The following is a 24,269-nucleotide window of genomic DNA, read 5'->3' on the forward strand; positions in this document are numbered from 1 at the left end:
AAAATTGCCACAGTAAAGATACGGTTTTGTTTTGTTTTAGTTGTATTTCATATTGTAGAACTAGAACTGGTCATAGTACACTCACATTGACAGGGTGTGATGTACTGTATGTATTGGACCTATAACCGGGACCATAAATTAGAGTTTGCAGTAGTGCAGTTAAACAAAAAAACCACACACATTCCCCCCAGCACTTACACACTGTTGTAACATCAGGGCATTTCAGGAGCCTCAGCCAGCCCAGTGATTCCCACCATTTCCCTGGAGAGTTCCACAGACAGCACTGAATGACCTAATATGGAAGAGTCCAAAAAGCAGGAATTGAGGAACTTGCTGTACACACATCAAGAGTGATGCGCTGAACTCCACATTGCATCTCTTACTGCTCATACATCATACAACTCATACAAATTAGGTACTGCCACTGACTACTGACCATGATGCATTCAGTAGTGCATCTGTGTTCTGACCTAAGTCTTCAGTGCTGTTTCAAGTTAGTGCCTCAAGAGAAGAGTCGCAATTATATTGCCATTTACACTAATGTAATTATACAATTTACAGTTATATTGCCATTTACACGATTGGGTTTACACATTACAGTTAAAAAATAAATCCCATAACCACAAACAAACAAACAAAACAAACCTGTCATGGATTGTATGAAGAGTGTATGAAACCACTGTTTGGCACGTGGCACGGTTTGGTGGTGGGATGAGATGGTGGTCATATTTTATTTCAGTAATGACTAATACTCCTCTACACATCCAGAGTATGATTTTGGTTTGATTTTAGACAGTATTTAAAACATGGGTGTATGCTGGCTTATAAATAATCCATTTAATGTTTATATTGACATAGTTCATTGCTTGCAATATAGATCTAGTTTGTCTCCTGCTGCCATCTGTCTCAGAACCCTGGTGTCTGAGAATCTTTTTCCTCTGAGCTGTGAAGTCAAGATACACAGCTTTATCCAAATGTGCAAAACCTTCCTGTGTTATTGAATTATAATTGCTTGGCTATACTGCGATTTTCTCCGTCTGTATCTTCAAAACTAAGCATGAACCCAGTAAGAGAGGCTGAACCTAACAAGCTTAATAAGTGAGGTTTGGAGATCTCCCCATACTTTTCATTCAGATATAGAGCAATTACAACGAGACGTTTAACTCTATTCTTGATCATACACTTCCATCTAGTGGTCAGACATATAAAAGAAAACATAAAAAGAGGTTTTCAGTATGCTAACAATATAATTGTGAAAGGTACAGTGTTTATGAAATCAGTTCCTTTACTTAGCATATTACACTACAATGTGGCACAGCTGCCAAAACAAAAATAACACACATGCACACACATGCTTAACTTCATAGTTGATTCCACCATCATGCTTCTTTCAAGTAGAAAAATATAAAACGTCTTATTTCAAATAAGTAGAGCAATGCACTGAAATAAGTCCATCTTGTACTTCTAATTATGCAGATGAATTGGCATGTGTTAAAAGTCTATACAATCCATTAACCAGCTTGTCCATGAGTTGTAATGGAATGAAAGTCAGTAAAACACTGAATTAGTCACAGCAGCAGTTTCTGGTCAAGTACAGCCCAGCTCTGGTTCAGGATGCCTGAAAGCCAGCACAGGCTGTTGATTTTCCTGCTCTAAGATGGTCATTAATCCTGGTAATTAACTGAAGAGTCATGCCTTTGAGCAGGGAAATCACAGATACCGGATCAGAGAGATATATTAAGCTTTATTTGAAATCAGTTATTTCCGAGGGAAAGACCCAGCATTTTTCTCTGGAAGTAAATCGCGGCTAGAGAGAGCTTGAAAGTCACTATGCTTCACTTTCCAGATCGACCTTAACAAGAATTTTGCAGAAGCAGAGTGCACTATGCTGTTTAAAGTCTGCAGATACTTTGACAGAATTTCAAACAGTATAAGCAACAGGCAAGAAGGAATATTCTGTGTGTTCAGTGGAGATTTCTTATCATTATTACCATCTGCATTTGAAACATACAGTATCTTGAATGCTTATCTTGGCCATCTGTTCCATTATCTACAAGGAACAAGAGAGCGAGAAAGTGCACAGGAAAGGCTCCTATATGACACTCTACCACAGCGCACAGCGCACACCACACATGCTACAAAAGTGTGTAACAGACTGGTTTTAAAGTGAAGGGTAGCGTGAGTGAATCTGTGTCTGTTGATTGAGAGTAGCAGTGGTGGTTGGCAGTAGTTGCTGTAACTAAAGGGTTAATATAAAAACATGAAAATACAAGAAAGCATGTGAATTTTAATGTAGATACACTTTCTTTCAAAAAGTGCACATTAATACAATTAATAGTAAGAGTTGAACACTACTTATTTTGTTTGGACTCTGTTAGAAAACTCACCATAAATATAAAAAATACCATACTCAGGAAGAACTGCATAATCCAAAACTGAAGAGAGATGTCAGAATTTTTCAGCGCTGCTGTCGACATACCAACTCAAACAGATTCTGCAATAGAGCTGCAATGATGCTCATTAAATCACCAAGATGTCCCTGCATTAGCACAGTGCTGTGCAGGGAAGACCAGGCCTACAAATAAGCAGAAAGATGGGAGAAGCTAAGAAAGAGGAACCCAGCCAGGGGGGCCACTCCTGCAGTTATTGTGAGTTTACTGTTCGTGGCACCAGGCTGGTTTTCGGCAGGATGTAGTGGTTATACTTCATGACGTCAGGTGTAAATGCCAGGGTGGAACTCTCTGGAACATCCTTCTCCCCAACTCACCGCAACAAACAGAAAAGCTCGTACATCCACGTTACATAGCAGTTGGCCACCAGAGTCCCCCTACATAAATCAAACCCGCACACACACACAAGTTATTAAACAAAAAACTTAATTCAGCATAAAAAGTCTTTCTTTTAGATAGATCTAGATGGTTCTGTATATAAACATAAATAGAAGTGTAGATATAAAATTATAATTCAGAGGAAATCAGATACATTTTGTCAAAAGAATAGCTAGTATAAAAAAACAAGATAATGAACTGCCTATTACATTAGGAAAAAAACGCATTCCAGTGCAATTATTCTTTCCATGTTAGATGTAAAATCACATGAAAGTATTGACTTGTCATTGCTCTCCCACATCTCCTAGCTGTTCTGCATAGCTTGGTTCAGGAGTATTGGGATCTCACAGAGCAAACATGTGGATTGTCTGTGTGTACAAGTACTGGGTTGGGATCCACAAATGTTCTGTTACTGGATGAAATAAGAGAAGGTTCAAACTTTCACACCTTGCATACATCGTTGCTCCAGTCTGGAACTCGTGCACATGTTGTTATCTGTGATCATGTTGCCATAGTAATTTTTCCTTGAGCACACATCCTGTGGTAGCAAGTTGACGTTGCCGTCGCCGAGATATTTTACCATAACACACACACAAACAATTTAGTTAAACTTACCACAAATCCACAGCACTTAAACATTTGTACCATAATCTTGAAAACCTGGAAACCCAGATTTGTTTAAGAACATGAGGAGGAAATGGTGGAGAAAAATATTCATGTTACACGTGATGTAATTGTACATTGTACCATGTTGCTCTTTCCCATAGCTGGCGATCCTGCAGGATGTTTATCAGGAAGTGAGAAATAAGGAGGGAGAAACACTGTTCTCACTGAGCTCGACTCCATTGCACAGAGACCTTCCAGCCTGATTATATGCAGCAATGCTAAACACACACACACACACACACACAAACTAGGCAGAACTCTCCCAGAACACCGCTGCCATCCAGTGGTGCTCAACTGTACTTAAAGACCTGCCCACTCTCTAACTACTGCCCAGTTGGACTTCTATAATGCAAATCTCAAAAAGCAAGAGCAACAGCACAATTTAATAACTCTAAATTTCACTAACAATACATACACTAATGGGTCCATGCTAGAAATCGTCCACTGGTCAAACACTGTCATAATTTGTATCCCATGTTAAGGGACGTTCGGGTATATTATTAAGTGTACATCAAATCGGAAGGAACCCTCAGTGATAAAGCAACAGGTGTTAATTTGGAATTTGGATGTTAAAGTTTTCTCTCTGTTCTCTCTTGATTCTATGTTTTTGGTCATTGTGCACCAATTGTTTACTTTAGAACCCCCAGACATAAAAGCATTTTTGCTACATCCCAGAACCCAGCACAGCTGAACAAGAGTTAATTGTTCTTGATTGCTGCTGTGTTGGAAAAAAGTTGACCATGTGGTATAAAGTACTTAAATACTACCTCAAATCCTTCTGAAGATGGCTGGCTATGGGATATCTACCTTGCAGATTTTTCATCCCCAATACAACACATCTGATTCACTTAATAAAGGCCTTCAGTAGTTTTTGAATACTAATTCAATCCTGGTGCATTGACACTATCCCTGTTGGGCAGTCTCTCCAAGATCAGGATGGTAGTCTTTTCTTTATTCACACTCCCTCTAAAGACAACCCAGCCTTAACAACAGGCCTAGGATCATCTCTGAGCCGAACTCACCTGAGCCTGGATCTCTGAGGAAAGGCAGCACAGGGCTGGAGAGGGCTTATGGACATAGAAAAGGTCATGGTGAATATACTTTTATTTTTCACACACACACACACACACACACACACACACACACACACACACACACACACACACACACACACACACACACACACAAAAGAACAAAGAAAATGTTCATATAGTGCAGAGAGATACCTATTTGATGTATTTATATGTATATTTGATCCTTACCAGGTTCTCTGTGGCAGTATGGAATGTTGTATGGACCATTTAGGATCAGTGAAAAGGTCAATTTCAAACAGAATAACCAACACAACACCCACTGACCAGACCTCCTTGTCCAAAACTGCACTGCTTTCTGTGTGAGCAGTGTGTGAGTAGTATGTGATAAGTGCGTGTGTATGTTTGTGCAGTGTGCTTTAGCATCTTGTGATGTTTATGTGTGCGTAAGCAGTATCATTGACACCTACTCTGCAAAAGCCAGTGGACAATGTGCTGTGTGTGTGTGTTAGATTTGCCTGCAGTCGTTGTGTTGTCGCAGACCTAGAGTCCTACTCTGTACTCAAAATACATGCTTGTTTATTGAATCCCAATACAGATATTTCCACAAGCTCCAGGTCTATGACACAGTGCCTCTCTAGTGCTGGCTGTTCCCAACATAACAGACCCCTGAGTCATCTACAGTTGTACCCATCTCACAAGACAGAAGCATAACGGGTGCTTTCCGACAGAAACCGATCTACCCAGACACAATGGGACCACACACAAAGTTCAAAAGGAAACCTGCATCTCATTTAAAAAGCAAAAACAAATCTTAAAAAGCATGTCTGCACAATGGTACCACAATAATGCTTTCTAATACATTTATTTAAAACAAATTATGGAAATGCAAAATCACAGATATAGAGCACCACCACATAGAACAAAGTAGAATCACACAACCACAACTATATACAAACACATGGAATCATACACACTGACAAGCAAATAATCATAGCTATATATAACCTCAAGAAGCAAAGAGGCTAGGTTGAATTTTAGTGTAATTTAACATATGCATTAGAACAGCTTGAGCAGGGCTCTAATAGGATTCTGATCACCACTGTACAGTGTGTGGATGTCACCAGCAGCAGGGACACACAGATTAACACCAACATGTTACTGTACCTGTAAAATCTCAACCTGTAGCAGGAAGACACTCTCTCTTATCCTAATCATTACTCCTGAATTACAACTAAATTAATGCATTTGTTCTCATTCTTTTCATTTTAAAGCCAATATAAAGAAACTTGAGTTGGCATTTGACTCCAAAAATTGTATTTTGCTTTTCTCAGCATAAACATTCTCCTAAATAGAGCCAAACAGAGGTAATTTTAAGATGAAAGTTCTTACATGTTATCTTAAGGGATCATCTTACCTCTCCATCAGATCAGAGTGAGCACCAGTCCAGCCTTTGTGAATGCGAGAGTGTTGTTTTTTCTGCTTCCCTCCACTGGACTAAACACTTATTTACTGCAGTGTGTGTCCTGATTGGTGGAGGGGTGAGAAAGATATGTGGTCTGCCAACTTTTTCTCTCAACCCAAAACCAGACCAGAGATTCAGTTTTTCCCTGGTACTCAACATCACTGAACAACCCATACGAACAGGGTGGACGAACAGGGTTATTACAGTATTTCCCTATAGGCTCTGATATTTTTGTTTGCTTTTAAAAATGTTCCAAGGGTCCTGTGGTAAAATGGTCTTACTGGAGATAGGGGGTCTAGGGGCTGTGACCTCCAAGATAAAGGAGTGGCTCAAATGGATCCCAGGAATGACATCAATCTCAGTTCAGACATGCACAATCCTAGGAACAGCCAACGGAAGGCCAAAATGTAAGCCAAAACCATCCATGCTAGCTGACCACTTTTACTACTTGTAGTTTAAAAGTAAAATGAACATTAAACCACCTGCCTTACATTGCGTAGATTCCCCTCATGGTACTAAAACAGCTCTGACCTATCAAAATATAGACTCCACAAGATCTCCGAAGGTGTACTGAAGTATCTGCTATCTGCTTGATCGAAATGAGATCTGGGGAATTAGTCAACACCATGGACTCTGTCATGTTCCTCAAACCATTGCTGAACAATTTTTGTAGTAAGCAGGGCATATTATCCTGCTGAAAGAGACCACTGCCATTAGGTGATAATGTTGCCATGAAGAGACATACTTGGTCCGTAACAATGTTTAAATAGGTGGCACAGGTCATCCTCATGAATGCCAGGATTCTAGGTTTTCATCCCATAGCACATCTCTTCCCCTTTTAAGTGACCAGACCATCTTCTTCCATTGCACCATGGTCCAGTTCTGATGGTCATGTGCTTTCAGTGGTAGTCAGGGGTCAACATGGGCACTGATAATCTGCAGCTATGCACTATGTGGGATCAGCCAGATGGGCCAGCCTTCAATCCCCACACACAATGATTCTTTCTTGGACCACTTCTGGTAAGTACTAACTACGATATATGGAGAACTCCCCACAAGACCTGCTGTTTTAGATATGCTCAGACTGAATCATCTAGCCATCAGAGTGTCCTACCTCTTGATATGCACCACTGTAACAAGATGTTTTTCACTTTACCTGTCAGTGGTTTTAATGGCTTGGCTGGTTAGTTGGTGTATAAATAAAAGCCAGATTAGTGATCAATCGAGTGCTTCTGAAGAGCCTAGGAATTATTCAACTGCCTTTTCAAGAAGTCTATTTCAGAAGACAGCAAGAGACAGTGTTGCACAGATGAATAGTGAAAGTTCATTCTACAATAGAAGAGTGTTCAGGTGGGTCTCTGCTTTCTCTTGAGGGCTGGAGGTTTAAGACGAGATGAACTTGAGACATGAAGTTATGAGATCATTAGTAATCATTGCAAAAAGAAGCGCCATGGTTCTTTTTATTATTATACTCTAAACTTTAAATCCATATTAGAGGTATTTACAAATTATTTTATACAAAACGGGAGTTTGGGGCAGGAAGCAGAAATTCAGATTGGACACAGCAACATGTCTGCGTGTGTTGTGGGCGTGGTTCAGGCAGAGGTGTCAAACAGCTTCTCAATCATCTCCTCTACTTGCTCAGGTGTGTATTTGTGGTACTTTTCTGGATTCTTGGTGAATGCAATGTTTGCATACCTGTGAGAAACATCGCATATATATCCAAACTTAATAATTAATACCATCTTCCTACATGATCCTTAATATACGATATGTGTGTGTGTTGCCTCACCGCTGGAGAAAGGCTCTGTATGCCTCCGACACCAGTCTTTTCTGAGCATGTCTGATGGTGTCCCTCTGCTCCTTATCAGGAATGGCCCAAACCTTCTGGATCTTACAGAGCTCCTCCAGCCCATCATTAAAGCCCTGCAAGAAGCCCCTCATCACGACACATTCTCAGCCACAGTAAGAGGAAGTTACACTACCTTTCTGATCACACACATTCACACTATGACAAGGGACATACAAACACTAAGGGGTAAGGGGAGGCCCAAATACACCCCCCCCCACACACACACACCTCAAAGTGATGCCTAAAACATATTTGTGGTTACACACTGCTATAATGTTGCTCTGTAGGCTTCTGACAACACATACATGCTCAAAAGAAAAGGATTTTACTGGGATTTGACTTACCTTGAATTTGTCTTTGATCAATTGCCTTTCCTTGTCTTTAAGCTGGAAATCAATGTAACATTGTAAAAATAATCTTGTTTTACATTTAAGACATAACCTGCCAATAAATAACTCCTAAAGCCAGTTTTTACAGCCAAGTTGTTTACATGACACACACACACACACACACACACACACACACACACACACACACACACACAATTTTAGATGCTTACATTTCCTAACAGTTATTCTATACAATTCTTAACAGTCAAGACCAAACCAGAGTTTTATTATCTGTCAATGAAACAATGTGTGTCATTCAGAATTAAATAAACTAAATAAAACATTTTAGAGAGAAGAAAAACCTTCATTCGGTGTGATAGGAAATTCAGGGGTAAAGCTGTTACTGGGATGTCTGTGACTGTGTGTGTGTGTGCACACATGCGTGTGTTTATGTGAGCGCCTGTAGAGGAAGAATTTGAGAGTCCGAGTGTGTATTTCCACCTTAGTTCCAGGCTGAAATGCCGGCATGTTCCGCTCAGTCAGGTGGTCTGTTACCTTCAGCCAGCTGTAGACACACCAGGGTCAAAGGTCACAAGACATAACTCTCAATAATTTATTAATTTTACTGCTGTTCTTTTCAGACTCAGGTTTCTGAGTAAACATTTCACTTGGGGTGATGTCTGACTAATCTGGGAAGGACATGGACTATGGGAAGACTGGGTGAAGTACAGGTGCTGCTGTTATAGTGCAGTACAAAATGCAGGTGTTACCTGCGCTGATATGTCTGAATCTGCTGTTCAATCAGTTCTCTGTAGGAACTCTCGGCTTTCTTCTGAGTGACAGCAACCAACTGGATCAACTCGAATCTGAACAGGACATTGAAATGGTCACACACTGTGCGTGCGTGTGCGTGATCAGCCTGACACACACACTCACACACACACACGCACGCACGCACACTCCCCCTACACAACTACAATACTCTTAACAGTTCAGTTCAGAAAGACTAACAGAGTTGGCTCCTAATCAGTCTTTAATATCATCAAGTAATGGCTTGCTAATTATTCCAAAAGCTAAGCACAGGAAAAGTAGAGAAGAAGCCCTTTTATTTAATGCTCCAGAGCTAGGAGCTCATGGTCCAAAAATATCTGTCAGAGACCTTCTGTTACTAGTCTACAAATGCAGATAAAAGAACATTTCTTTCCCATTTCAGTACCAGTTATTGATGGTGTAGTTTTTATTGTTTGTTTTTGCATGTCTTTATATTTTTTCCTTTATCACTGATTTATCTGTTAATTCTACTAAATGCTGAATTGCTTATTATCATTTTATATTTTGCATTTCTTATTTATTTGCACATTTACTGGAAGGTAGTTCTAGCTGTATTTAATTTGCTTATTTGAGTTTGCTTGCCATGCACAGGGTCTTTGGAAACACATATAAACAGGGTAAACATGTAAAACCACTGGTTGCTAATTCACAATTTTTCTAATTACATTTACCATTTTACCATTTCATTACAACTACTGTGTACTGGTGTGAGACTGGTGTGCTCTTAATTGTAAAGTGCAATTGGTCAGTACTAAGAACTTACTTTTCCAGAGACTTAAGGATGTAGTTGTAGTTGTTATGAAGGAAGATGGCACTTAAGGCCTGATCCTCATATACTTTCGATTTGCTCAGCAAATTTAACTGAAGATTTCCCAGGACTTTACCTATAACAAGAAAGCAAACCAATCCCCCAAAGATGTTACACGGCGAAGACCATTCTATGTCTTAAGTTTGAGGTACTGCAGGTGTATTTGTGAGGTACTGGTAAGTGTGCCTCTATTTGCATGTGTGTTGGGTTTGGATGTGTGAGTGTGAGGCATGGCAGTGTTTTTCCAGCATGTAGCAGTGTTTTTCCTTGGCACTCTGTTCCTTTTGCCAGTACCTAACAGATGTACTGGGACCAGGCTTAGAGCAACGATGTCTGGTTGGTTCTGAAGATTGGGTTGGGTCCAAGGTATATTGAGTAGCAAGTGTGTATTTATAACTGGCAGTGCAATGTTGTGGAGTGCTGTTTTAAATGGCAAATCAATTTAAAACAGTGCATGCGTCTCTTACAGATGTAGGTGCTAAGGAGTCTACGGCTGAACTCAGAACTGTAGCTGCTGGCTGATGAGCTCGTCTCTGGAAAGAAAATGAATGAATCAGCCACACACACGCGCACACACCCACCTCTCTCCAACCCTCTTTTGTACCAGACGTTCCTTTAGCACACACCAAAGATGAGAGGCCAGGATCTGGGCATACAGGGCCATGTCGTCTACAGCTATTGGTTTCAACGCTGCCCCTGAGCTTACATTTTCACTAAATGGCTCACTAACCTTTTCTGGAGGCGGATGGTCATTTGATTATGTGATACAGGTGTACTGAACTTTTACCACCACCAAGAGGCTTTTTTGGGCTTTTCTTTTGCCTATGTACTGCCAAGCCACAGAATCTGCTATTAATTTAATATATCCATACTGCAAAATAAAGAGTCCCTTTAAAATCACATAGGCTTCTCGGTAATGCTGCCAAAATGTTTGTTAGATTAGCACAGAATATAATGCTGGCGTTTCTTAAAACGAAATGTGCATTTTTACTGTAGAAGCACACCAAAATCATGCCAGACCTTTTTATGATGGATGAGGCTGTATTTACTGATTTACTAATTTTATAAAACAAGCATGAAGACTAGTATGGATATCCAATTGAGGTTAAGCTTTACCACTATGAAACCTTTTAGTTTTTCAAATAGCCAAGCTATTAGTGCTCACAAACATATCCACCATCCATCTATGATATGCAATTTATTCTGGAAGGAAGTGATTGAATTGCCAGCAAGTGTCACTACTTTTCTTGTCCTACCTTTTAGGGAAGGAATTTTAAATGGGTACAGATTTCCTCCACAAGTAACGCCAAGATCTAATGATTTATGATGGTGCAAACAACCTTAAATGAAACATGAATGAGCAGTTCCCAGCATGTAAACAAGTGAAAACAAATCAGCAAGGGAATGTTGGCAGTTTGAAGCTTCAAAATAAGAGTACATAATTGTTAAAAAGAGAGTGATTTTGCAGAGAGCTGTAATGCTACGCTAGGTTTGTGAAGGACTTGTTTGCATATATAACTGTGCATGAGTAGTATTGCTAAGTGCTGGGGTGTTTGTATGATTATTACTCAGTATTCCTCAGTATGTAGCCTTGTGAGAGTGGTTATTTTAGAAAACTGCAGCCTCAACCACTAAATATATTTTCTGGGGTACCATTACAGTGGAAAATGCACATTTGCGTCATCAATGTTTTTGAGCTGTACAGTACAGACAATATAACTCACTCATTACAAACGAAATAGGCCAACGTTCCCACTGGGGTGTGTGCAGCGATGCAGGCTCTCCACTGTACTCCAAAGCAGCATTCACATTACAAAGGCAAGAGTGCAACAGTGTGCCTGAGCCGCTGCTGCTAGTGAACAGATGAACTGACGAGAGGCACTGCATTGTGCAGCCATCTGCACTTAAAGTTCAAAAGTCAAGTTCAATTTTAACTACTTCAGTTGATGGCCTTTCTATGGGTACATGCAATTAATTTTACAGGGAGAGTCCCCCAGTCTGCTGTTGGTGTGGGAGAAACCTGCTGCGTGTGTTGTCAGATTCTGGAGCTGTACAGTACGTGCCTGGCTTAGATGTGCATAATGTGGTTGCTGTTGCAGAGCAACTAACTGAGAGCCAGCTGTTCCAGTTTGCATAAGTGTGACCAGTGCCAGGGTCACCTTCTGCCCACTACCAGGTTCTGCCCAAGACTGCCCATTTCTGCTATTACTAAAATATGACTGGCAGACCTGACTGATTTCCTGGTGAAGTCTCTCTGAAAGAACATATTTTAGAGACTTCATTTTGAGACTACAAAACACATCCAGCCATTAGACATGAGACAAAAACTGAATAACCAGTTTAAAAGAGACAGAAACCACAGAGCAGCCCTGTTCATATGCTTACCTCGGGGGTCTAAAGGAATATTGTAAGTGTCCCCGAGTACTATAGAACAGAGGCAAAGCAGAAAAGAGAAAGAAAGAGAAAAAGAGAGAAAGAAGCAAAGAGCAAGAGGTTAGAAAGGTCGTTAGTGCAGACCAAGCATAACCAGTCACAGCTCGGCAGCGCAAGAGCGGAGGATTATGGGATGGAAATACAGAGCAATGCGAAAGCAGGTGCTTTAGGATGAGTGGGAGGGGCCACATAATGCCTAGGTGCAGAGGTGTGTTAACAGATCTTTTCAAGGCCCACAGCACTGCAAGTCAGCAAGACTTGTAATGAGCTAAGGAGTTGAATTAGGTTTAGTAACTTAGGGAAACCACTGAACCTGCAGTGCTAGGGCCTCCAGGATCGGAGCCGGACATCCTCACCCTACAGGCAGAGAGGCTGGTATCAGGGCGTAGTAGATGAGGTGAAGAGGTTAATGCTGGGTAAAAGGCTCTATATCTCCATAGCCAGACTGCTCCATTTACAGAAACCAACCCAAACCCTTAAGGAAGAGCATCTTTAAAGCAGTTTGGTCATGTAATCTAGTTTATCCATAATTTCACATTCACTGACAAGAAACATTTTTTTATGCTTAAATAGGCTTCCTAGCAATAGATACCTCCATTCTTATTTGGCTTTAACTGACAAAGTGAATAATAAAGTGGCACCAAAGTAAAACTCAAGTAAAGATCCAGTGAGGTCGTGCCAACTCTTGCTACTTGTCATTGTCTTAATCAAGCTGCATTCAAGCCTAAGGCAATATCACTACTCAAATCACTGAAGCTTTAGAGGGATACAAGCTGACTGGTAGAAAAGCAAAGATTAGCTGTTCCTCTTTACTGGTAGCAGGCAAAGAAACAAGAATAGTTGCTAAGAGGCAGCCAGCTGCGTTGAGGGAACTTCAACTAAACATCTCCTTAGCTTTATAACCACGACAAGAATACATCAAAAGTCAAACACCATATCAGATTAAAAATAAAAATAAATATACACTTAAAGCTTTATCCCTACATTACCTCAATAACCCACATTAACCGGGCTTTAAAAAAAAAACAAAAAACAAAAACAATAACAACTCACCTCTAATTTAATGATGGTAAATAACCATTTACTAAAATGAGGCGTTCAGTGCTGTTAATCTTAGACATGTAAAAATAAAACTAATAAAACCAAAAAAACTGTAAAAGCCTTCCTTCATCTTTAATGCTGCAGTGACAGTCTCTTTAGCCACATCCACAACAAGAAGAAAACACTCAAGCAGCACCTTTATTTGTTTCTGTTATGCCTATAGCAATCCTAAGAAAGAGGTGACCTGTGCTATTGTACATTTTTACTGCTGTCCCTGTTTATTGCTAGGTTCATATGAAAGACATTTCGATGTCTTTTAGGACAGCTTGCTAAAGTGTATTGTAGTGTACTGTAATGGGATGGCATTTACTCCAAGACTAGGATCAAGGAATTAAAACAGATTTCCTCACAAGGTGTTTGACCTACAGCAAAAAGAAAATGCAGAATGACAGACAAATAGCTGAAACATGAAGCTGCTTGCAGTGACTTAACAACTAAATGGTTTTTGTTTTCCTTATAATTCTGATTTGGGACCTGATTGCATTTCCTACTTAAATGTACAGTTTGGCATTAATGAGGCAGAGCTGGTCATGAACCAGCACTCTAAGGCTGGAGCAAGGAGGAGGAACCCAGAACTGAACCACAGGTGGTGAAAAGAACAGCGCAGGAGACGCAGACACGGAGGAGACAGACAAAAGAGCATTCACTCAGGACAGGGGAGTGGAGACCAGAGGACAGCATGTGCCAAAACAAACAGATGTAGGAAATGAAGAATCCCGAAGAATAGTCTATATCTACAACTGAATGGCTTTTGCCCACAGAGTCAATATTAATGTTAGGATGAGAATCTTATGAAACCAGACGTTTGACACATGACATTCGTAGCAAACTGCATGCGTAAGTGCTGTACGTTCTCATCTACATGAGGGCACTTTTCGTAGGAGTTTAACACTAAAAGCCTGGTTTACGGTCACTGACATTTAGTCTACATTTAAACTGTGGGATAAAACACTCAAAGCAGACTGACTTAGAAGTCTTAATTTGAACAGATTTTAGTTTTTTTGATTAGTGTGTGACTGAAAATAACTGCATAAATAAGATAAATAAGGTTCAAAGACTTTGTGAAACATCAGTGACTGCAACATAGATGCACTAACAAGTCCTGCTGTTTTGGGTAGGCTATTAAATCAGTATGGGTTTAATCTGATCTTTTCCTTGAAGTGTGAGCATTTGGTGTGAAGGATTCAGGTCTGGGTGTTTTACCCTGAGATGCCAGCATCGCTCCTGCGGTCTCCTGGAAATCTAAAAGCTGCTGCAGGAACAAGATGGCCTACAGAAAGAACGAACCAATGAAAGAACAAATGGAAGAGACAGAGTGAATTACACGACTGTAAGAGAATTTCAAATCATTTGTGAAGTCAAAAGGTTTGACCTATAATATAGTAACAAAAGAATCAAAACAGGAATGAAAGGCAGTAATGAAAGCGCTTACATTGCTGGTAAGCTCATGGACCGTGCCATCTTTAGGCATGTTGTACTCCTTATCTGGATCATTCTGTAGAAGAGCCACTGCCAGTTAAAACCAGAATTCTAGAGCACTGCCACCTTACAGTATGGTTTTTAATTCTACATTTACTCATCTCACTGCTGTATTCTGCACTCAAAAAAATACACCCCAATACATTTCTGCCGCATGTGTGTATATATGGGTGATTCCTTGGATGTGCAAACATACCTGGTGAAAGACGCCTTACTGTGATTATATTTCACAACTTATTCTCCTCTACTTATTCTCTTGCACTGATTCTATTTATTCTCTCCCTGTCATTTGATGTGGGCCAAACCTTTATGCTGTCCGCAAACTCCTCCAGTGCTTTGGCTCCTGTCGTCTCCATAGAGGTGATCAAACCTGGCAGTTTGTTTTTAGTGCTGGCAGCTGTGCCCTACACAAAACATGGTATCATGTCATCTCACGGCATCAACAAGTGTGGGATGTGACATCATTCCACATAGTAGAGCAGTAAACACTGAATCCACAATGCCAGTCCCAGCACCACCCCTTTCACCTATATATAGTAGGGACAACATTTTCTGACTGCATAAGAGTAAGGAGAGATATGAAATATTGGAGGGGGGGGCGGTACATGGACATATGAAATATGGGAAATATATGAGGGATATGATATATGGGGGTATATGGGGATCATACATGATATATGAGGGTAATATATATGGCATAAAGGGGATATATGATATATATGATAATAGAGGAATAAACTGGGATATAAGATATGTGGGACAGCTGCGACAGGCGACTCAGTGGTCTGGAGGTCTGAGGAAGGTCTGCTCTCCTGGTTCTCTTTCCCCTTTCTCTCACCTGCAGTGTGGAGTCAAAGTCGGGTTTGGTTTGCTTGAGATGCCGGAGAATGGGGAAGATGGTGAGGACAGCGGAGTAGTCATGTCTCATGATGGCCTTGCGTGCTGATGTGACAATGTTGTCCCCATCCAGCATCAGATTATCCAAGGCTTCCTGCAGATATAGAAAATTACACAAACAGAAATAATGTAGTAATGCAAACACACAATAATACACTCCAACACAATGTAGTAATTTACTCATGCATGAACACAAACACACAAAGTAGGTAAGTAATACACACAAATATCCTCCTATGCACACGCACACATGCGTGCACACAGAGCTAGGTGGGGTGTCTGATGCAGACCTGAATGAGGGAGTCGAAGGTCTTTTTCTGATGGTGTTCTGGAATGATCTCGGTCAGTAGAGTATACTCGCTCTGTGCCAGCTTGACAAAGGAGCTGATGCAATGAATATACGAGTCGATCTCAACATCCATATTATCATCCTTCCCTGAGACAGACACACACGCAAAGCTATCAAAGGGACAAACTGATGCCATATGATCACTACTGCATGGAGGAAGTATATTTGTATCATATTTAAGGCAATTCCAGCAGTGGGAATCAGGGAATGTGTGTTCAGATTACAGTGTTATTGCTTAAGACAGATTACTCAGTAGGCTACAATAAGAATACACATCCTCAGTGCGAAAGTATTTTGGTCCAATAAGTTGCGGACTGCATCAGCAGAGGTTTTCTGTGTGAACCTGCCGTGGTACGACAGCTTCTCATTTTCCCCCACACTGATAATACATTTAAGGCCTATGGAGAATTCTTTTACTCTCTTGTTTACACACCACAGATATTCTTCTGGGATTTCTTTACCTGAAGAAGAAACTATGGACAGATAATTGTCAAGCTTTATGATGTGAAAAAATGAATATTTATTCAGTTCACTTTCTTATGTTACCTGAAAAAACAAAACAAAACAGGTGAGCATTCACTACTGAAACATTGCGACCAGACTGTAAATCCAGGACTGTGAGATATGTCCTCTGCAGAGTACAAAAGTAAATTCCACTGTGCACTGTGAGACCATTTATCAACTCTGTGCTGATATTGGTTTGGATCCAGCATAGAGGGAATTGGGTGTGGGTGTGAGAGAAAGAGTGAGAGAGACAAGACAATGGTGTAGGCCTTTATGGTCCTTGTACAAAAAATTAAAAGGACCAATAAGGGGATAAGGAGGGCGGAGTCCACTGAGGCAGAGTTGGTACTGGGCAGGGCTTAAAAACTCACCTGAAGAGGGCCCGTGCTTGTCACTCAGTGCTTCCGTCAGGTGTTTAACCCCACGCGTCTCATGATCAAAACCTAATTGGTTAGGGGTAAAGTCACATGACCTGTGACACCACTAATGTTGAAGAAGCAGGCCCCGCCCACCAAGCCCTCAACCAGGGAAGCACAGCACATATATCCACCGAACGGAACAGCAGTGTGTGTGTGTGTTTGGATGTATGTGCAGGATGTTAGTGATGTGGTGTCTTGAGTTAGAGAACCCAGCAATCAGAGACTTACAAAAGAGGGACATCACAACAGCCTTCCTGTGAATATAAACTAGAGGGAGAATACAGAGCTGGCTCCTAACACTGCTGTTCTCCTGAGAGGACTCTCACACCTTCTTTAGCATATAGTCAGCTTTGCACACAAAAGCCATTGTGACTTGTAAGTCTCTGATTGTCATGACTGTTGTTTTTCCAAAACACACAAAACAAAAACAACAGTTAAAAACACAGGGAGAGGAAGAGAGAGTGAAACACCGAAAAAGGAGATTACCTTCTAGAGGAGTGAGGTTAGAGGCCTTTTTCCCATCCAGGCCATGCTGAGAGTACTGTTTCAGCAGATTCTGAGCCTTACGGATTGTCCCTGCACCCCACAGAGCAGCAGCAGAGAGAGAGAGGGAGGGAAGGGGTGGAAGAGAGAGAGAGAGAGGAGGAAAAATAGAAGGGAGATGAAAGAGAGGAACATGCAGAGGAAGAGAGCGGCCTAGAGAATGGTTTCCCCCAAAAACCGGCCAACCACAAAAAGCAAAGAGTGAGAGGACCCTATTACCACTGCTCCCACTATTACACACAGAACCCCTGTTTGCCAAGTGCACATGTGCACACACCCACGCGCGGACACACAACCACTTGCACCCAGTCACACATATACCCATGCGCGCGCGCACACACGCACGCACACACACACACACACACACACACACACCAACAACAGGTATAACGCATTGTACACACAGGGTGGAGAGAGAATGCACTGGTTAATTTATCACAGCAAAGGGTCATTCCACAGCATGACTCATTCATTTACAGGGCATCACATGCTGGCACTGTCATTATTAACAAATCCTCAGTCACATCTCAATTAGGTACAAAATGAAAAAAAAAACACATGCAAATTAGAACAAAATGATGCTCAGAAATGACTGAAGCACACAGACAGACAGCTGGCTAAGCTGCTGACGAAGTCCGAGAGTGAGTTCCACTGGTGTCATACACTAAAGCAGAGTTTCTCAGCGCTAGTCCTGGAAGTCTTATTCCACTGCAGAGGTTCACATTTTTCCTGCTTTAACACTCATAGCCTTACTGTCATATCATGAAGCACTTCAAAGCTGTCTGTTGTGTTAGAGGAAGGCAAACAGAAGGGCCTTAGGACTAGAGAACACTAAGAAACACTGCTGTAAAGTATATATTCAGACCCTCTTGGTTTCCTGCTCCAGACACAGGTGTGAGGAAACCAGGTACAAATGAGTAGACTGATTGCTGCAAGTGTGGTTTGACCTTGCACATTCAGCAAATTGTCTTATGAAGACAATGCATTTTCAACATTATGGGACAGTAGTGGAAGCCACAGAAGTCACTAGGAGAATCTAGAACGAAGGAAATCTCTGCAGGAGGAAATCCATCGCTACCACCTGAGACACAGCAGCAGGCATGCCCCACATACTTGCACACACATGCACGCGCACACACACACACACACACACCCTTACGCACACGCATGCACAAACAACACACCTGTGTGCATACACATGCATACATGCCCACCCACAATGCACAACTTCAAAGCAGCAGTAACTTTGCAGATCCATTCATAAGCATGCGTGAATGAAACTAAGGAGCTAAATTAATAAGGGGAAAAAACTCTGACCAAATTAGAAGACACACATTCTGACTACTTCTGTGGTAGGAGTTTATTGATGGAACGCTACTATTAATATTCCCCATTATTATTCTGATGAGGAGTTTGGTTCTTGGCTTCTGGAACTCTACTATTTAGTCTGGTTTTGTTGTAGATTTCTGCTTGCTCAACCTTGGTCCTGAAGAAAAATCCTGCCCTACTAGCTGCTGGTAGAATCCTTAGCACTGCCCCCAATTACAATGGCTACAGAATTGTGTTGAGCTCAGTTGGCAAACCTCGATCATTTGTCTTGATTCTGCAAAAGCATTCTACTGATGAAACCCTGGCTCTGCTATGGAGCTCTGTTGGTAGAACCCTGGTACTGCTGTGAACTTTGTCTATTGGTTCTGCAACAAGTTCTGCTGGAGGTACCATGCCTGAGGATGTAGTTCTATGGATGAAAATCTGTTATGATGATGGACCTCTGCTGGTGGAACCCTGATTCTATGATGGGGTTCTGCTTTTGTAGTGCTAGCTCTCTGTCAGTTGGATTGTGACTTAGATAAAGCAAGCACTGGCTAGAGCACATTAATAAAGCTGACACATTACCTGGGATGTAAACTGCCATTATTTCAAAGAAATGAACGAAAGGCAGAAGAGAAAAGAGAGAGAGAGAAAGAACATTATTCAGAGTTACAGGACACACAGAGCAGTGTGTCCGATTCCACTGGGTCTCTAAGAGAATTTAGAGCAATGAAACCGGTGTTTAGAAAGAAAGACCTGAGTGAAACTCATATGATGCAACACAATGATTGTCAACACTGACCCCAGCATGTCCATACCCTGAACCCAGCACACCTTAAAGTCAGGTACTTAAAACCATGGCTCAGTCCCCTCACACGCAGGATTAAAGGTCACTGACCTGGTCTTTTAGGAGCTTTCTTGGTTGGCGTATCCTTGCGTTTGGTTTGAACAGCAGGAGAATAGGGCAGAACGGAGGAAGCACTGTTCTTACGGAAATGCTCCTTAAGGCCCTTAATGGAGCGATCTAGCTGATTTGAGCGGATCTGGAAATACACGTTCATAAAGTCTGCAGACACACATTCATGCGCACGCACGCACACATGCACGCACAAGAATGCAAATGATTGATTAAGCAGAGCTGGTGATGGGAATCTGAATGTAAAGGGTAAGGTTAGCCTGCAGGGACGAGTTTGAAGCATGGCCTTAATAACAAACATTATTGATGCTTGAATTTATATAATGCACTGATGAGATTCACAGAAGGTAACCATGGATTATTTAATATATGAAATTCCAACTGGAATATCAGGCTAAACTTGTGGTATAAAGCATTTGAGCTTGCACTATTTTTATGTGTTTATTAACTTAAATGTTATCTGACTATTTATGATATCAGTGTACTTGCAAAATTATAATTTGTTTAAATGTGTTTCCCTGAAAATACAATTTAAAGGTTTACTGGAAAAAGATGATGAGGATGTCAAGTCTTTGTGGTTCACATTTGTATTAATGTGTGGGCATGTGTACCCTGGTTGCGTCCATACTCCACTAGCCATGTGGAGATGCAGATAAGGTCCTGCAACACAGCCTCAGGTAGGTGCTCCAGAGTGACCTCCCCCTCAAGCTCCTCGTCTCCACCAATTGCGTCCAGGATGAGAATGGGTGGGACTGGTTTACTGTAACGCGTCAGCAGAGCGCGAAACTCTGCCTCCAGCTGTTCCTTGCCTTTTTCAAAACGTACTTTCTGAAAGTCAGAGCCAGTAAGGGATTACCTTCCTCACCATCACACCCGTGGGTGGTCGTAGTAGTGGGGAACAATGCTCTCTCTTCTAGGGGAGACTGGGGCTCAATCCCCTGTGTAGTATACCAATAACTCCCAACATTGCCTTCACCTTACCTCTATAACATGAATGGAATTTTAAGTCGCTCTGGATAAGAATATATTTACATATGTGGTAGACAATCAATCAATCAATCAATCAATAACACACCCAGCCAGTCTACCCCAAACCCACTGCCAGCACATCACTGCTGCAGACACGGACCTCCTACAGTAACTAGAGGGGAGAGAGGGAAGGGAAGAGGGAACAAAGGACCAGAGCTATCGTACCACTGTGTTTAGCTCTGGGCTGTCTGGATTGTTGTCCTGAAAGTATTCCACAGCTTTCTGTATCTTTGCAATGCAGGCCAGATACTCATCTAGGCGACCACTGGGGCTGCAACAAACACATTAGCACTTCTTAAAATCTGTAGTTGATGCGTGCACTGAAACTGAAGTCTCTGATAACCACAGCGGCTCATTAAGATAACGCACTAACCCCTCCCTGATGATCTTGTCAGTATCCTTGGCAACATGGTAGTAGCTGATGACATGATCCAGGCAGAATAGTGTTTTGTCAACGTTCTCCTGAAGACGCTGCAGGTTTTCTGTCTGTTTGTGCACTGGGATTATGGAGTTTTCCAGCGCCATGAGACGACTTTCAAACGAAGACAGGATAGAGACCTGGCAGACAGCAAAAGCATGTGAATTATCAGGGCTGAATAATATATTGTTTACAATTATCACAATATTGGTCTTTGCAAAACTGATACTGCAAAAATATTAAATAATCAAAACATCTGAGAAATCTGATATTTTTCAGGTGAAAATTTCTGAAATTGTTAGTCAGTGTTCTGTTGAAATTAAGGTTAGTATTAACCATAGCTCATGGCTTATAACAATGAGAGATTAAGGGTTCACCAATATGTTATATTTGTTATGTTGCATGGTATGTCACAAACACCAAAGGCAGCAATGTAATCCCAATAATGTAGTTTTGTCCAGTTCATGATCCTCTAATTATAACATCACTTTAAAGATTTTAAGTTATTTACTAATTAAAAGTGGTAGTGTGGGATGTAACATTTATTTTGTTTTCTCAAAAGATACGGCAACCTTTTAATAAGTAAACAAGAATACATGTTCATAAGATCAAAACTCCATAGCTGTATTTAATATACTGCAATACCTTTTAGAGTAAACTGTAAGCTGAAATTCATACAGTTTCATCACCATTATTGCATTCAGAAAATAGAATCCATCAGCTGAATGCAATTGTATCTGTTTTTAAGTTCTTTAAAGATGAACATAGCTTTTAGATTTGGAAATAAATTTTAAAGTAGTGTTTAGGCACACAATTATGAATATGGCTAGTATAAACCAAACTGACCTGCTTCCTCCAGTTATAGACATCTTAGTGATATGCCTAATACAAGGCTTTTTAAGTGGGTAAAGTATCTAATGGTTGTAAAGGATATGTGTATGAACAATTCAACAGGAGAACACAGGGGATAATACTGTGAATGCAGAAAGTGACAACTACGCCAGCCCTAGAATCAGAGAATTCCAGGTGGCAAATGTGTCGCCTGACCACCAGATGAAAGAGCCAGTTCCCTAGAACAGCAGCCAGACATTTATCCTCCTGAGCAACACAGTGTACTCTCAGTCACACTGCCCTGCCCTTCGGGGGATGATGATCTTTCTCGCATTGCCCTCTCCTAATGGCAGATACATTTTAATAGCCTGTGTAGCTAGCAGCTTTTAATATGTATGACACAAAATAAAACCGGATTTAATAATATGCTTATATGTAATGATATTGCTTTGCATGTAGATTTGAATGTGACTGTAAAAGCTATTGTAGCATATTAGATACAAATACAGAGTAGGTGGTGGATAAAATGACCACCGAGAGAATATGTTTGACTGTTCTTGTGGTTTTTTTCTTACTCACAGCTGCTCTGCCCCGCCCCGCCCCGCCCCACCACACACACACACACACACACACACACACACACACACACACACACACACAGAGAGAGAGAGAGAGAGAGAAAGAAAAAAAGAATCATTACTTACCATTCCTTTAGTAAGCTGATCACTCTTTTCCAAATTCTCACGAATAAACGACAGTGTTTCCTGTTCCTTTCAAAACAAAATGATTAAAGTTTATATATATATATATATATATATATATATATATATATATATATATATATATATATATATATATATATAACGTTGCTGACAGGAAAAAAAGAACCTGCAACGTAGCCTCAAGCCCGTGTGTACATTGAAGCAGAATAGCTACGTTTGTATTGTGAATAGGCTGTTTTCGTTGTTGACCTCATCATACTCTCGGTTTTCGAGTATATGACGAGGCCTGTACACTAAAAAACACACACAAGTACAATGACAGCTTAACTGCGATAATGAATCTTAACGTAATGAAGCAACTACAATTATTACTTCAAGAAAGCTTAGGTCATATATGTGTCTGTAGATATATAATTGGAACGTCAGATCAGTCGCAGGATTTCCCGTGACATTAGGTTACCCTAAGCCTGTGCTTTTTCCAACTAAACCGACCTGTTTCAACTTCTCTTCTATCTCCCGCTTCCTCGCGGACGCATCCTCGATTGGGATCATTCCTAAGGAATTCTGATATGTATAATTTCGATCAATTAAACAGATAATACCAGAACAATCTCCCTAGGGCAGATAGTAGTCTATATAGCTAGCCTTGCATTACCATTACACCGAAAACTATAGCTAGTCAGCTAGTGAAAAAAGCAATGTTAAGCGCCTACCAAAATGGCTGTCCATTACAAAATAAAAGTGTGCCGTTCTACACGGTTGGACACGTACTGGATTCGATATATTTTCAACTGAAGGTAAACCAACTGTTATTGAAAGCATAATCATTATTTCAGCGTCCGTCCGTCCGTCCACCCCCCACCCAAAAAAAAAAAGGCTGATGATTTCAGGAACACTCAACTTTCATCTGGGAAGGGAAATCAAGTAAATCTGAGTATTCTTTAGGAAAGGGTCTGCTATATATTTCCACACAGAACCATAGTAATGAACCATGTTAAAGGTGTACGCACTGTCTGTGAAGATATCAACCCTTTGCAGAGCACATTGTGTGTATGTATATGTGTATTTTCTATGGTAATTATTATCTTGAGATAATATTCTCTGCATAATTTTATTTACCCAGAAGAAATAAAGGGATAATTAACAGCTTGATATAATGAAGTAAGCCTTTTAAATAAAGGTGTTCCCTTGAAAGGTTTTTAGGACTCTGCAACTGAAATGTTTTATAACCCTTAGAAGATAGCTCAGCGTCAGCCTCCCATATATGGTGGCCATATGGTGGTCAACATGATGTTGAAGATGATCTGCCTTCCTATCAAATACATTATTGATATGGCTGAATTGGTGCTCACAATTATTTATCTTTGAGAACTTACTTAGTATGTAATTAGTATGTTTTTTACTTAGTATTTACTTAGTATGTTATTGCATATTTGGGTTAGTTGAAAGACAAGTGTTTTCAATAACAATATATATTTTAAAGAATATCATTTGATATATTGATGTA

General features: G+C 40.7%; 1 protein-coding gene across 8 annotated transcripts; it reads right to left on the reverse strand.

The window, feature by feature from the left end:
* Nucleotides 1-5,374: 5,374 nt before the first annotated feature.
* Nucleotides 5,375-23,438, reverse strand: exoc7 (exocyst complex component 7). 8 transcript variants are annotated; one of them, XM_035533402.1, is made up of 22 exons: nucleotides 23,255-23,438; nucleotides 22,929-23,055; nucleotides 22,745-22,810; nucleotides 21,165-21,349; nucleotides 20,957-21,062; nucleotides 20,374-20,590; nucleotides 19,745-19,912; nucleotides 19,432-19,443; nucleotides 17,479-17,568; nucleotides 16,011-16,156; nucleotides 15,662-15,814; nucleotides 15,129-15,227; nucleotides 14,777-14,839; nucleotides 14,548-14,614; nucleotides 12,196-12,234; nucleotides 10,278-10,343; nucleotides 9,766-9,886; nucleotides 8,942-9,037; nucleotides 8,673-8,736; nucleotides 8,187-8,228; nucleotides 7,783-7,916; nucleotides 5,375-7,688 (listed from the first exon to the last, which is right to left on the reverse strand). In XM_035533402.1, the coding sequence occupies exons 3-22, from the start codon at nucleotides 22,745-22,747 to the stop codon at nucleotides 7,586-7,588; spliced, it is 1,974 nt and encodes a 657-aa protein (XP_035389295.1). In that variant the 5' UTR covers nucleotides 22,748-22,810; nucleotides 22,929-23,055; nucleotides 23,255-23,438; the 3' UTR covers nucleotides 5,375-7,585. The 8 variants fall into 8 exon arrangements, with proteins under 8 accessions (XP_035389295.1, XP_035389290.1, XP_035389291.1 ...); XM_035533397.1 differs by lacking the exon at nucleotides 22,929-23,055; XM_035533398.1 differs by lacking the exons at nucleotides 19,432-19,443; nucleotides 22,929-23,055.
* Between the last annotated feature and the right edge of the window lie 831 nt (nucleotides 23,439-24,269).

The sequence above is a fragment of the Electrophorus electricus genome, chromosome 14 (assembly GCF_013358815.1).
Source record: "Electrophorus electricus isolate fEleEle1 chromosome 14, fEleEle1.pri, whole genome shotgun sequence".
In the NCBI taxonomy this organism is placed as follows: Eukaryota; Metazoa; Chordata; class Actinopteri; order Gymnotiformes; family Gymnotidae; genus Electrophorus; species Electrophorus electricus.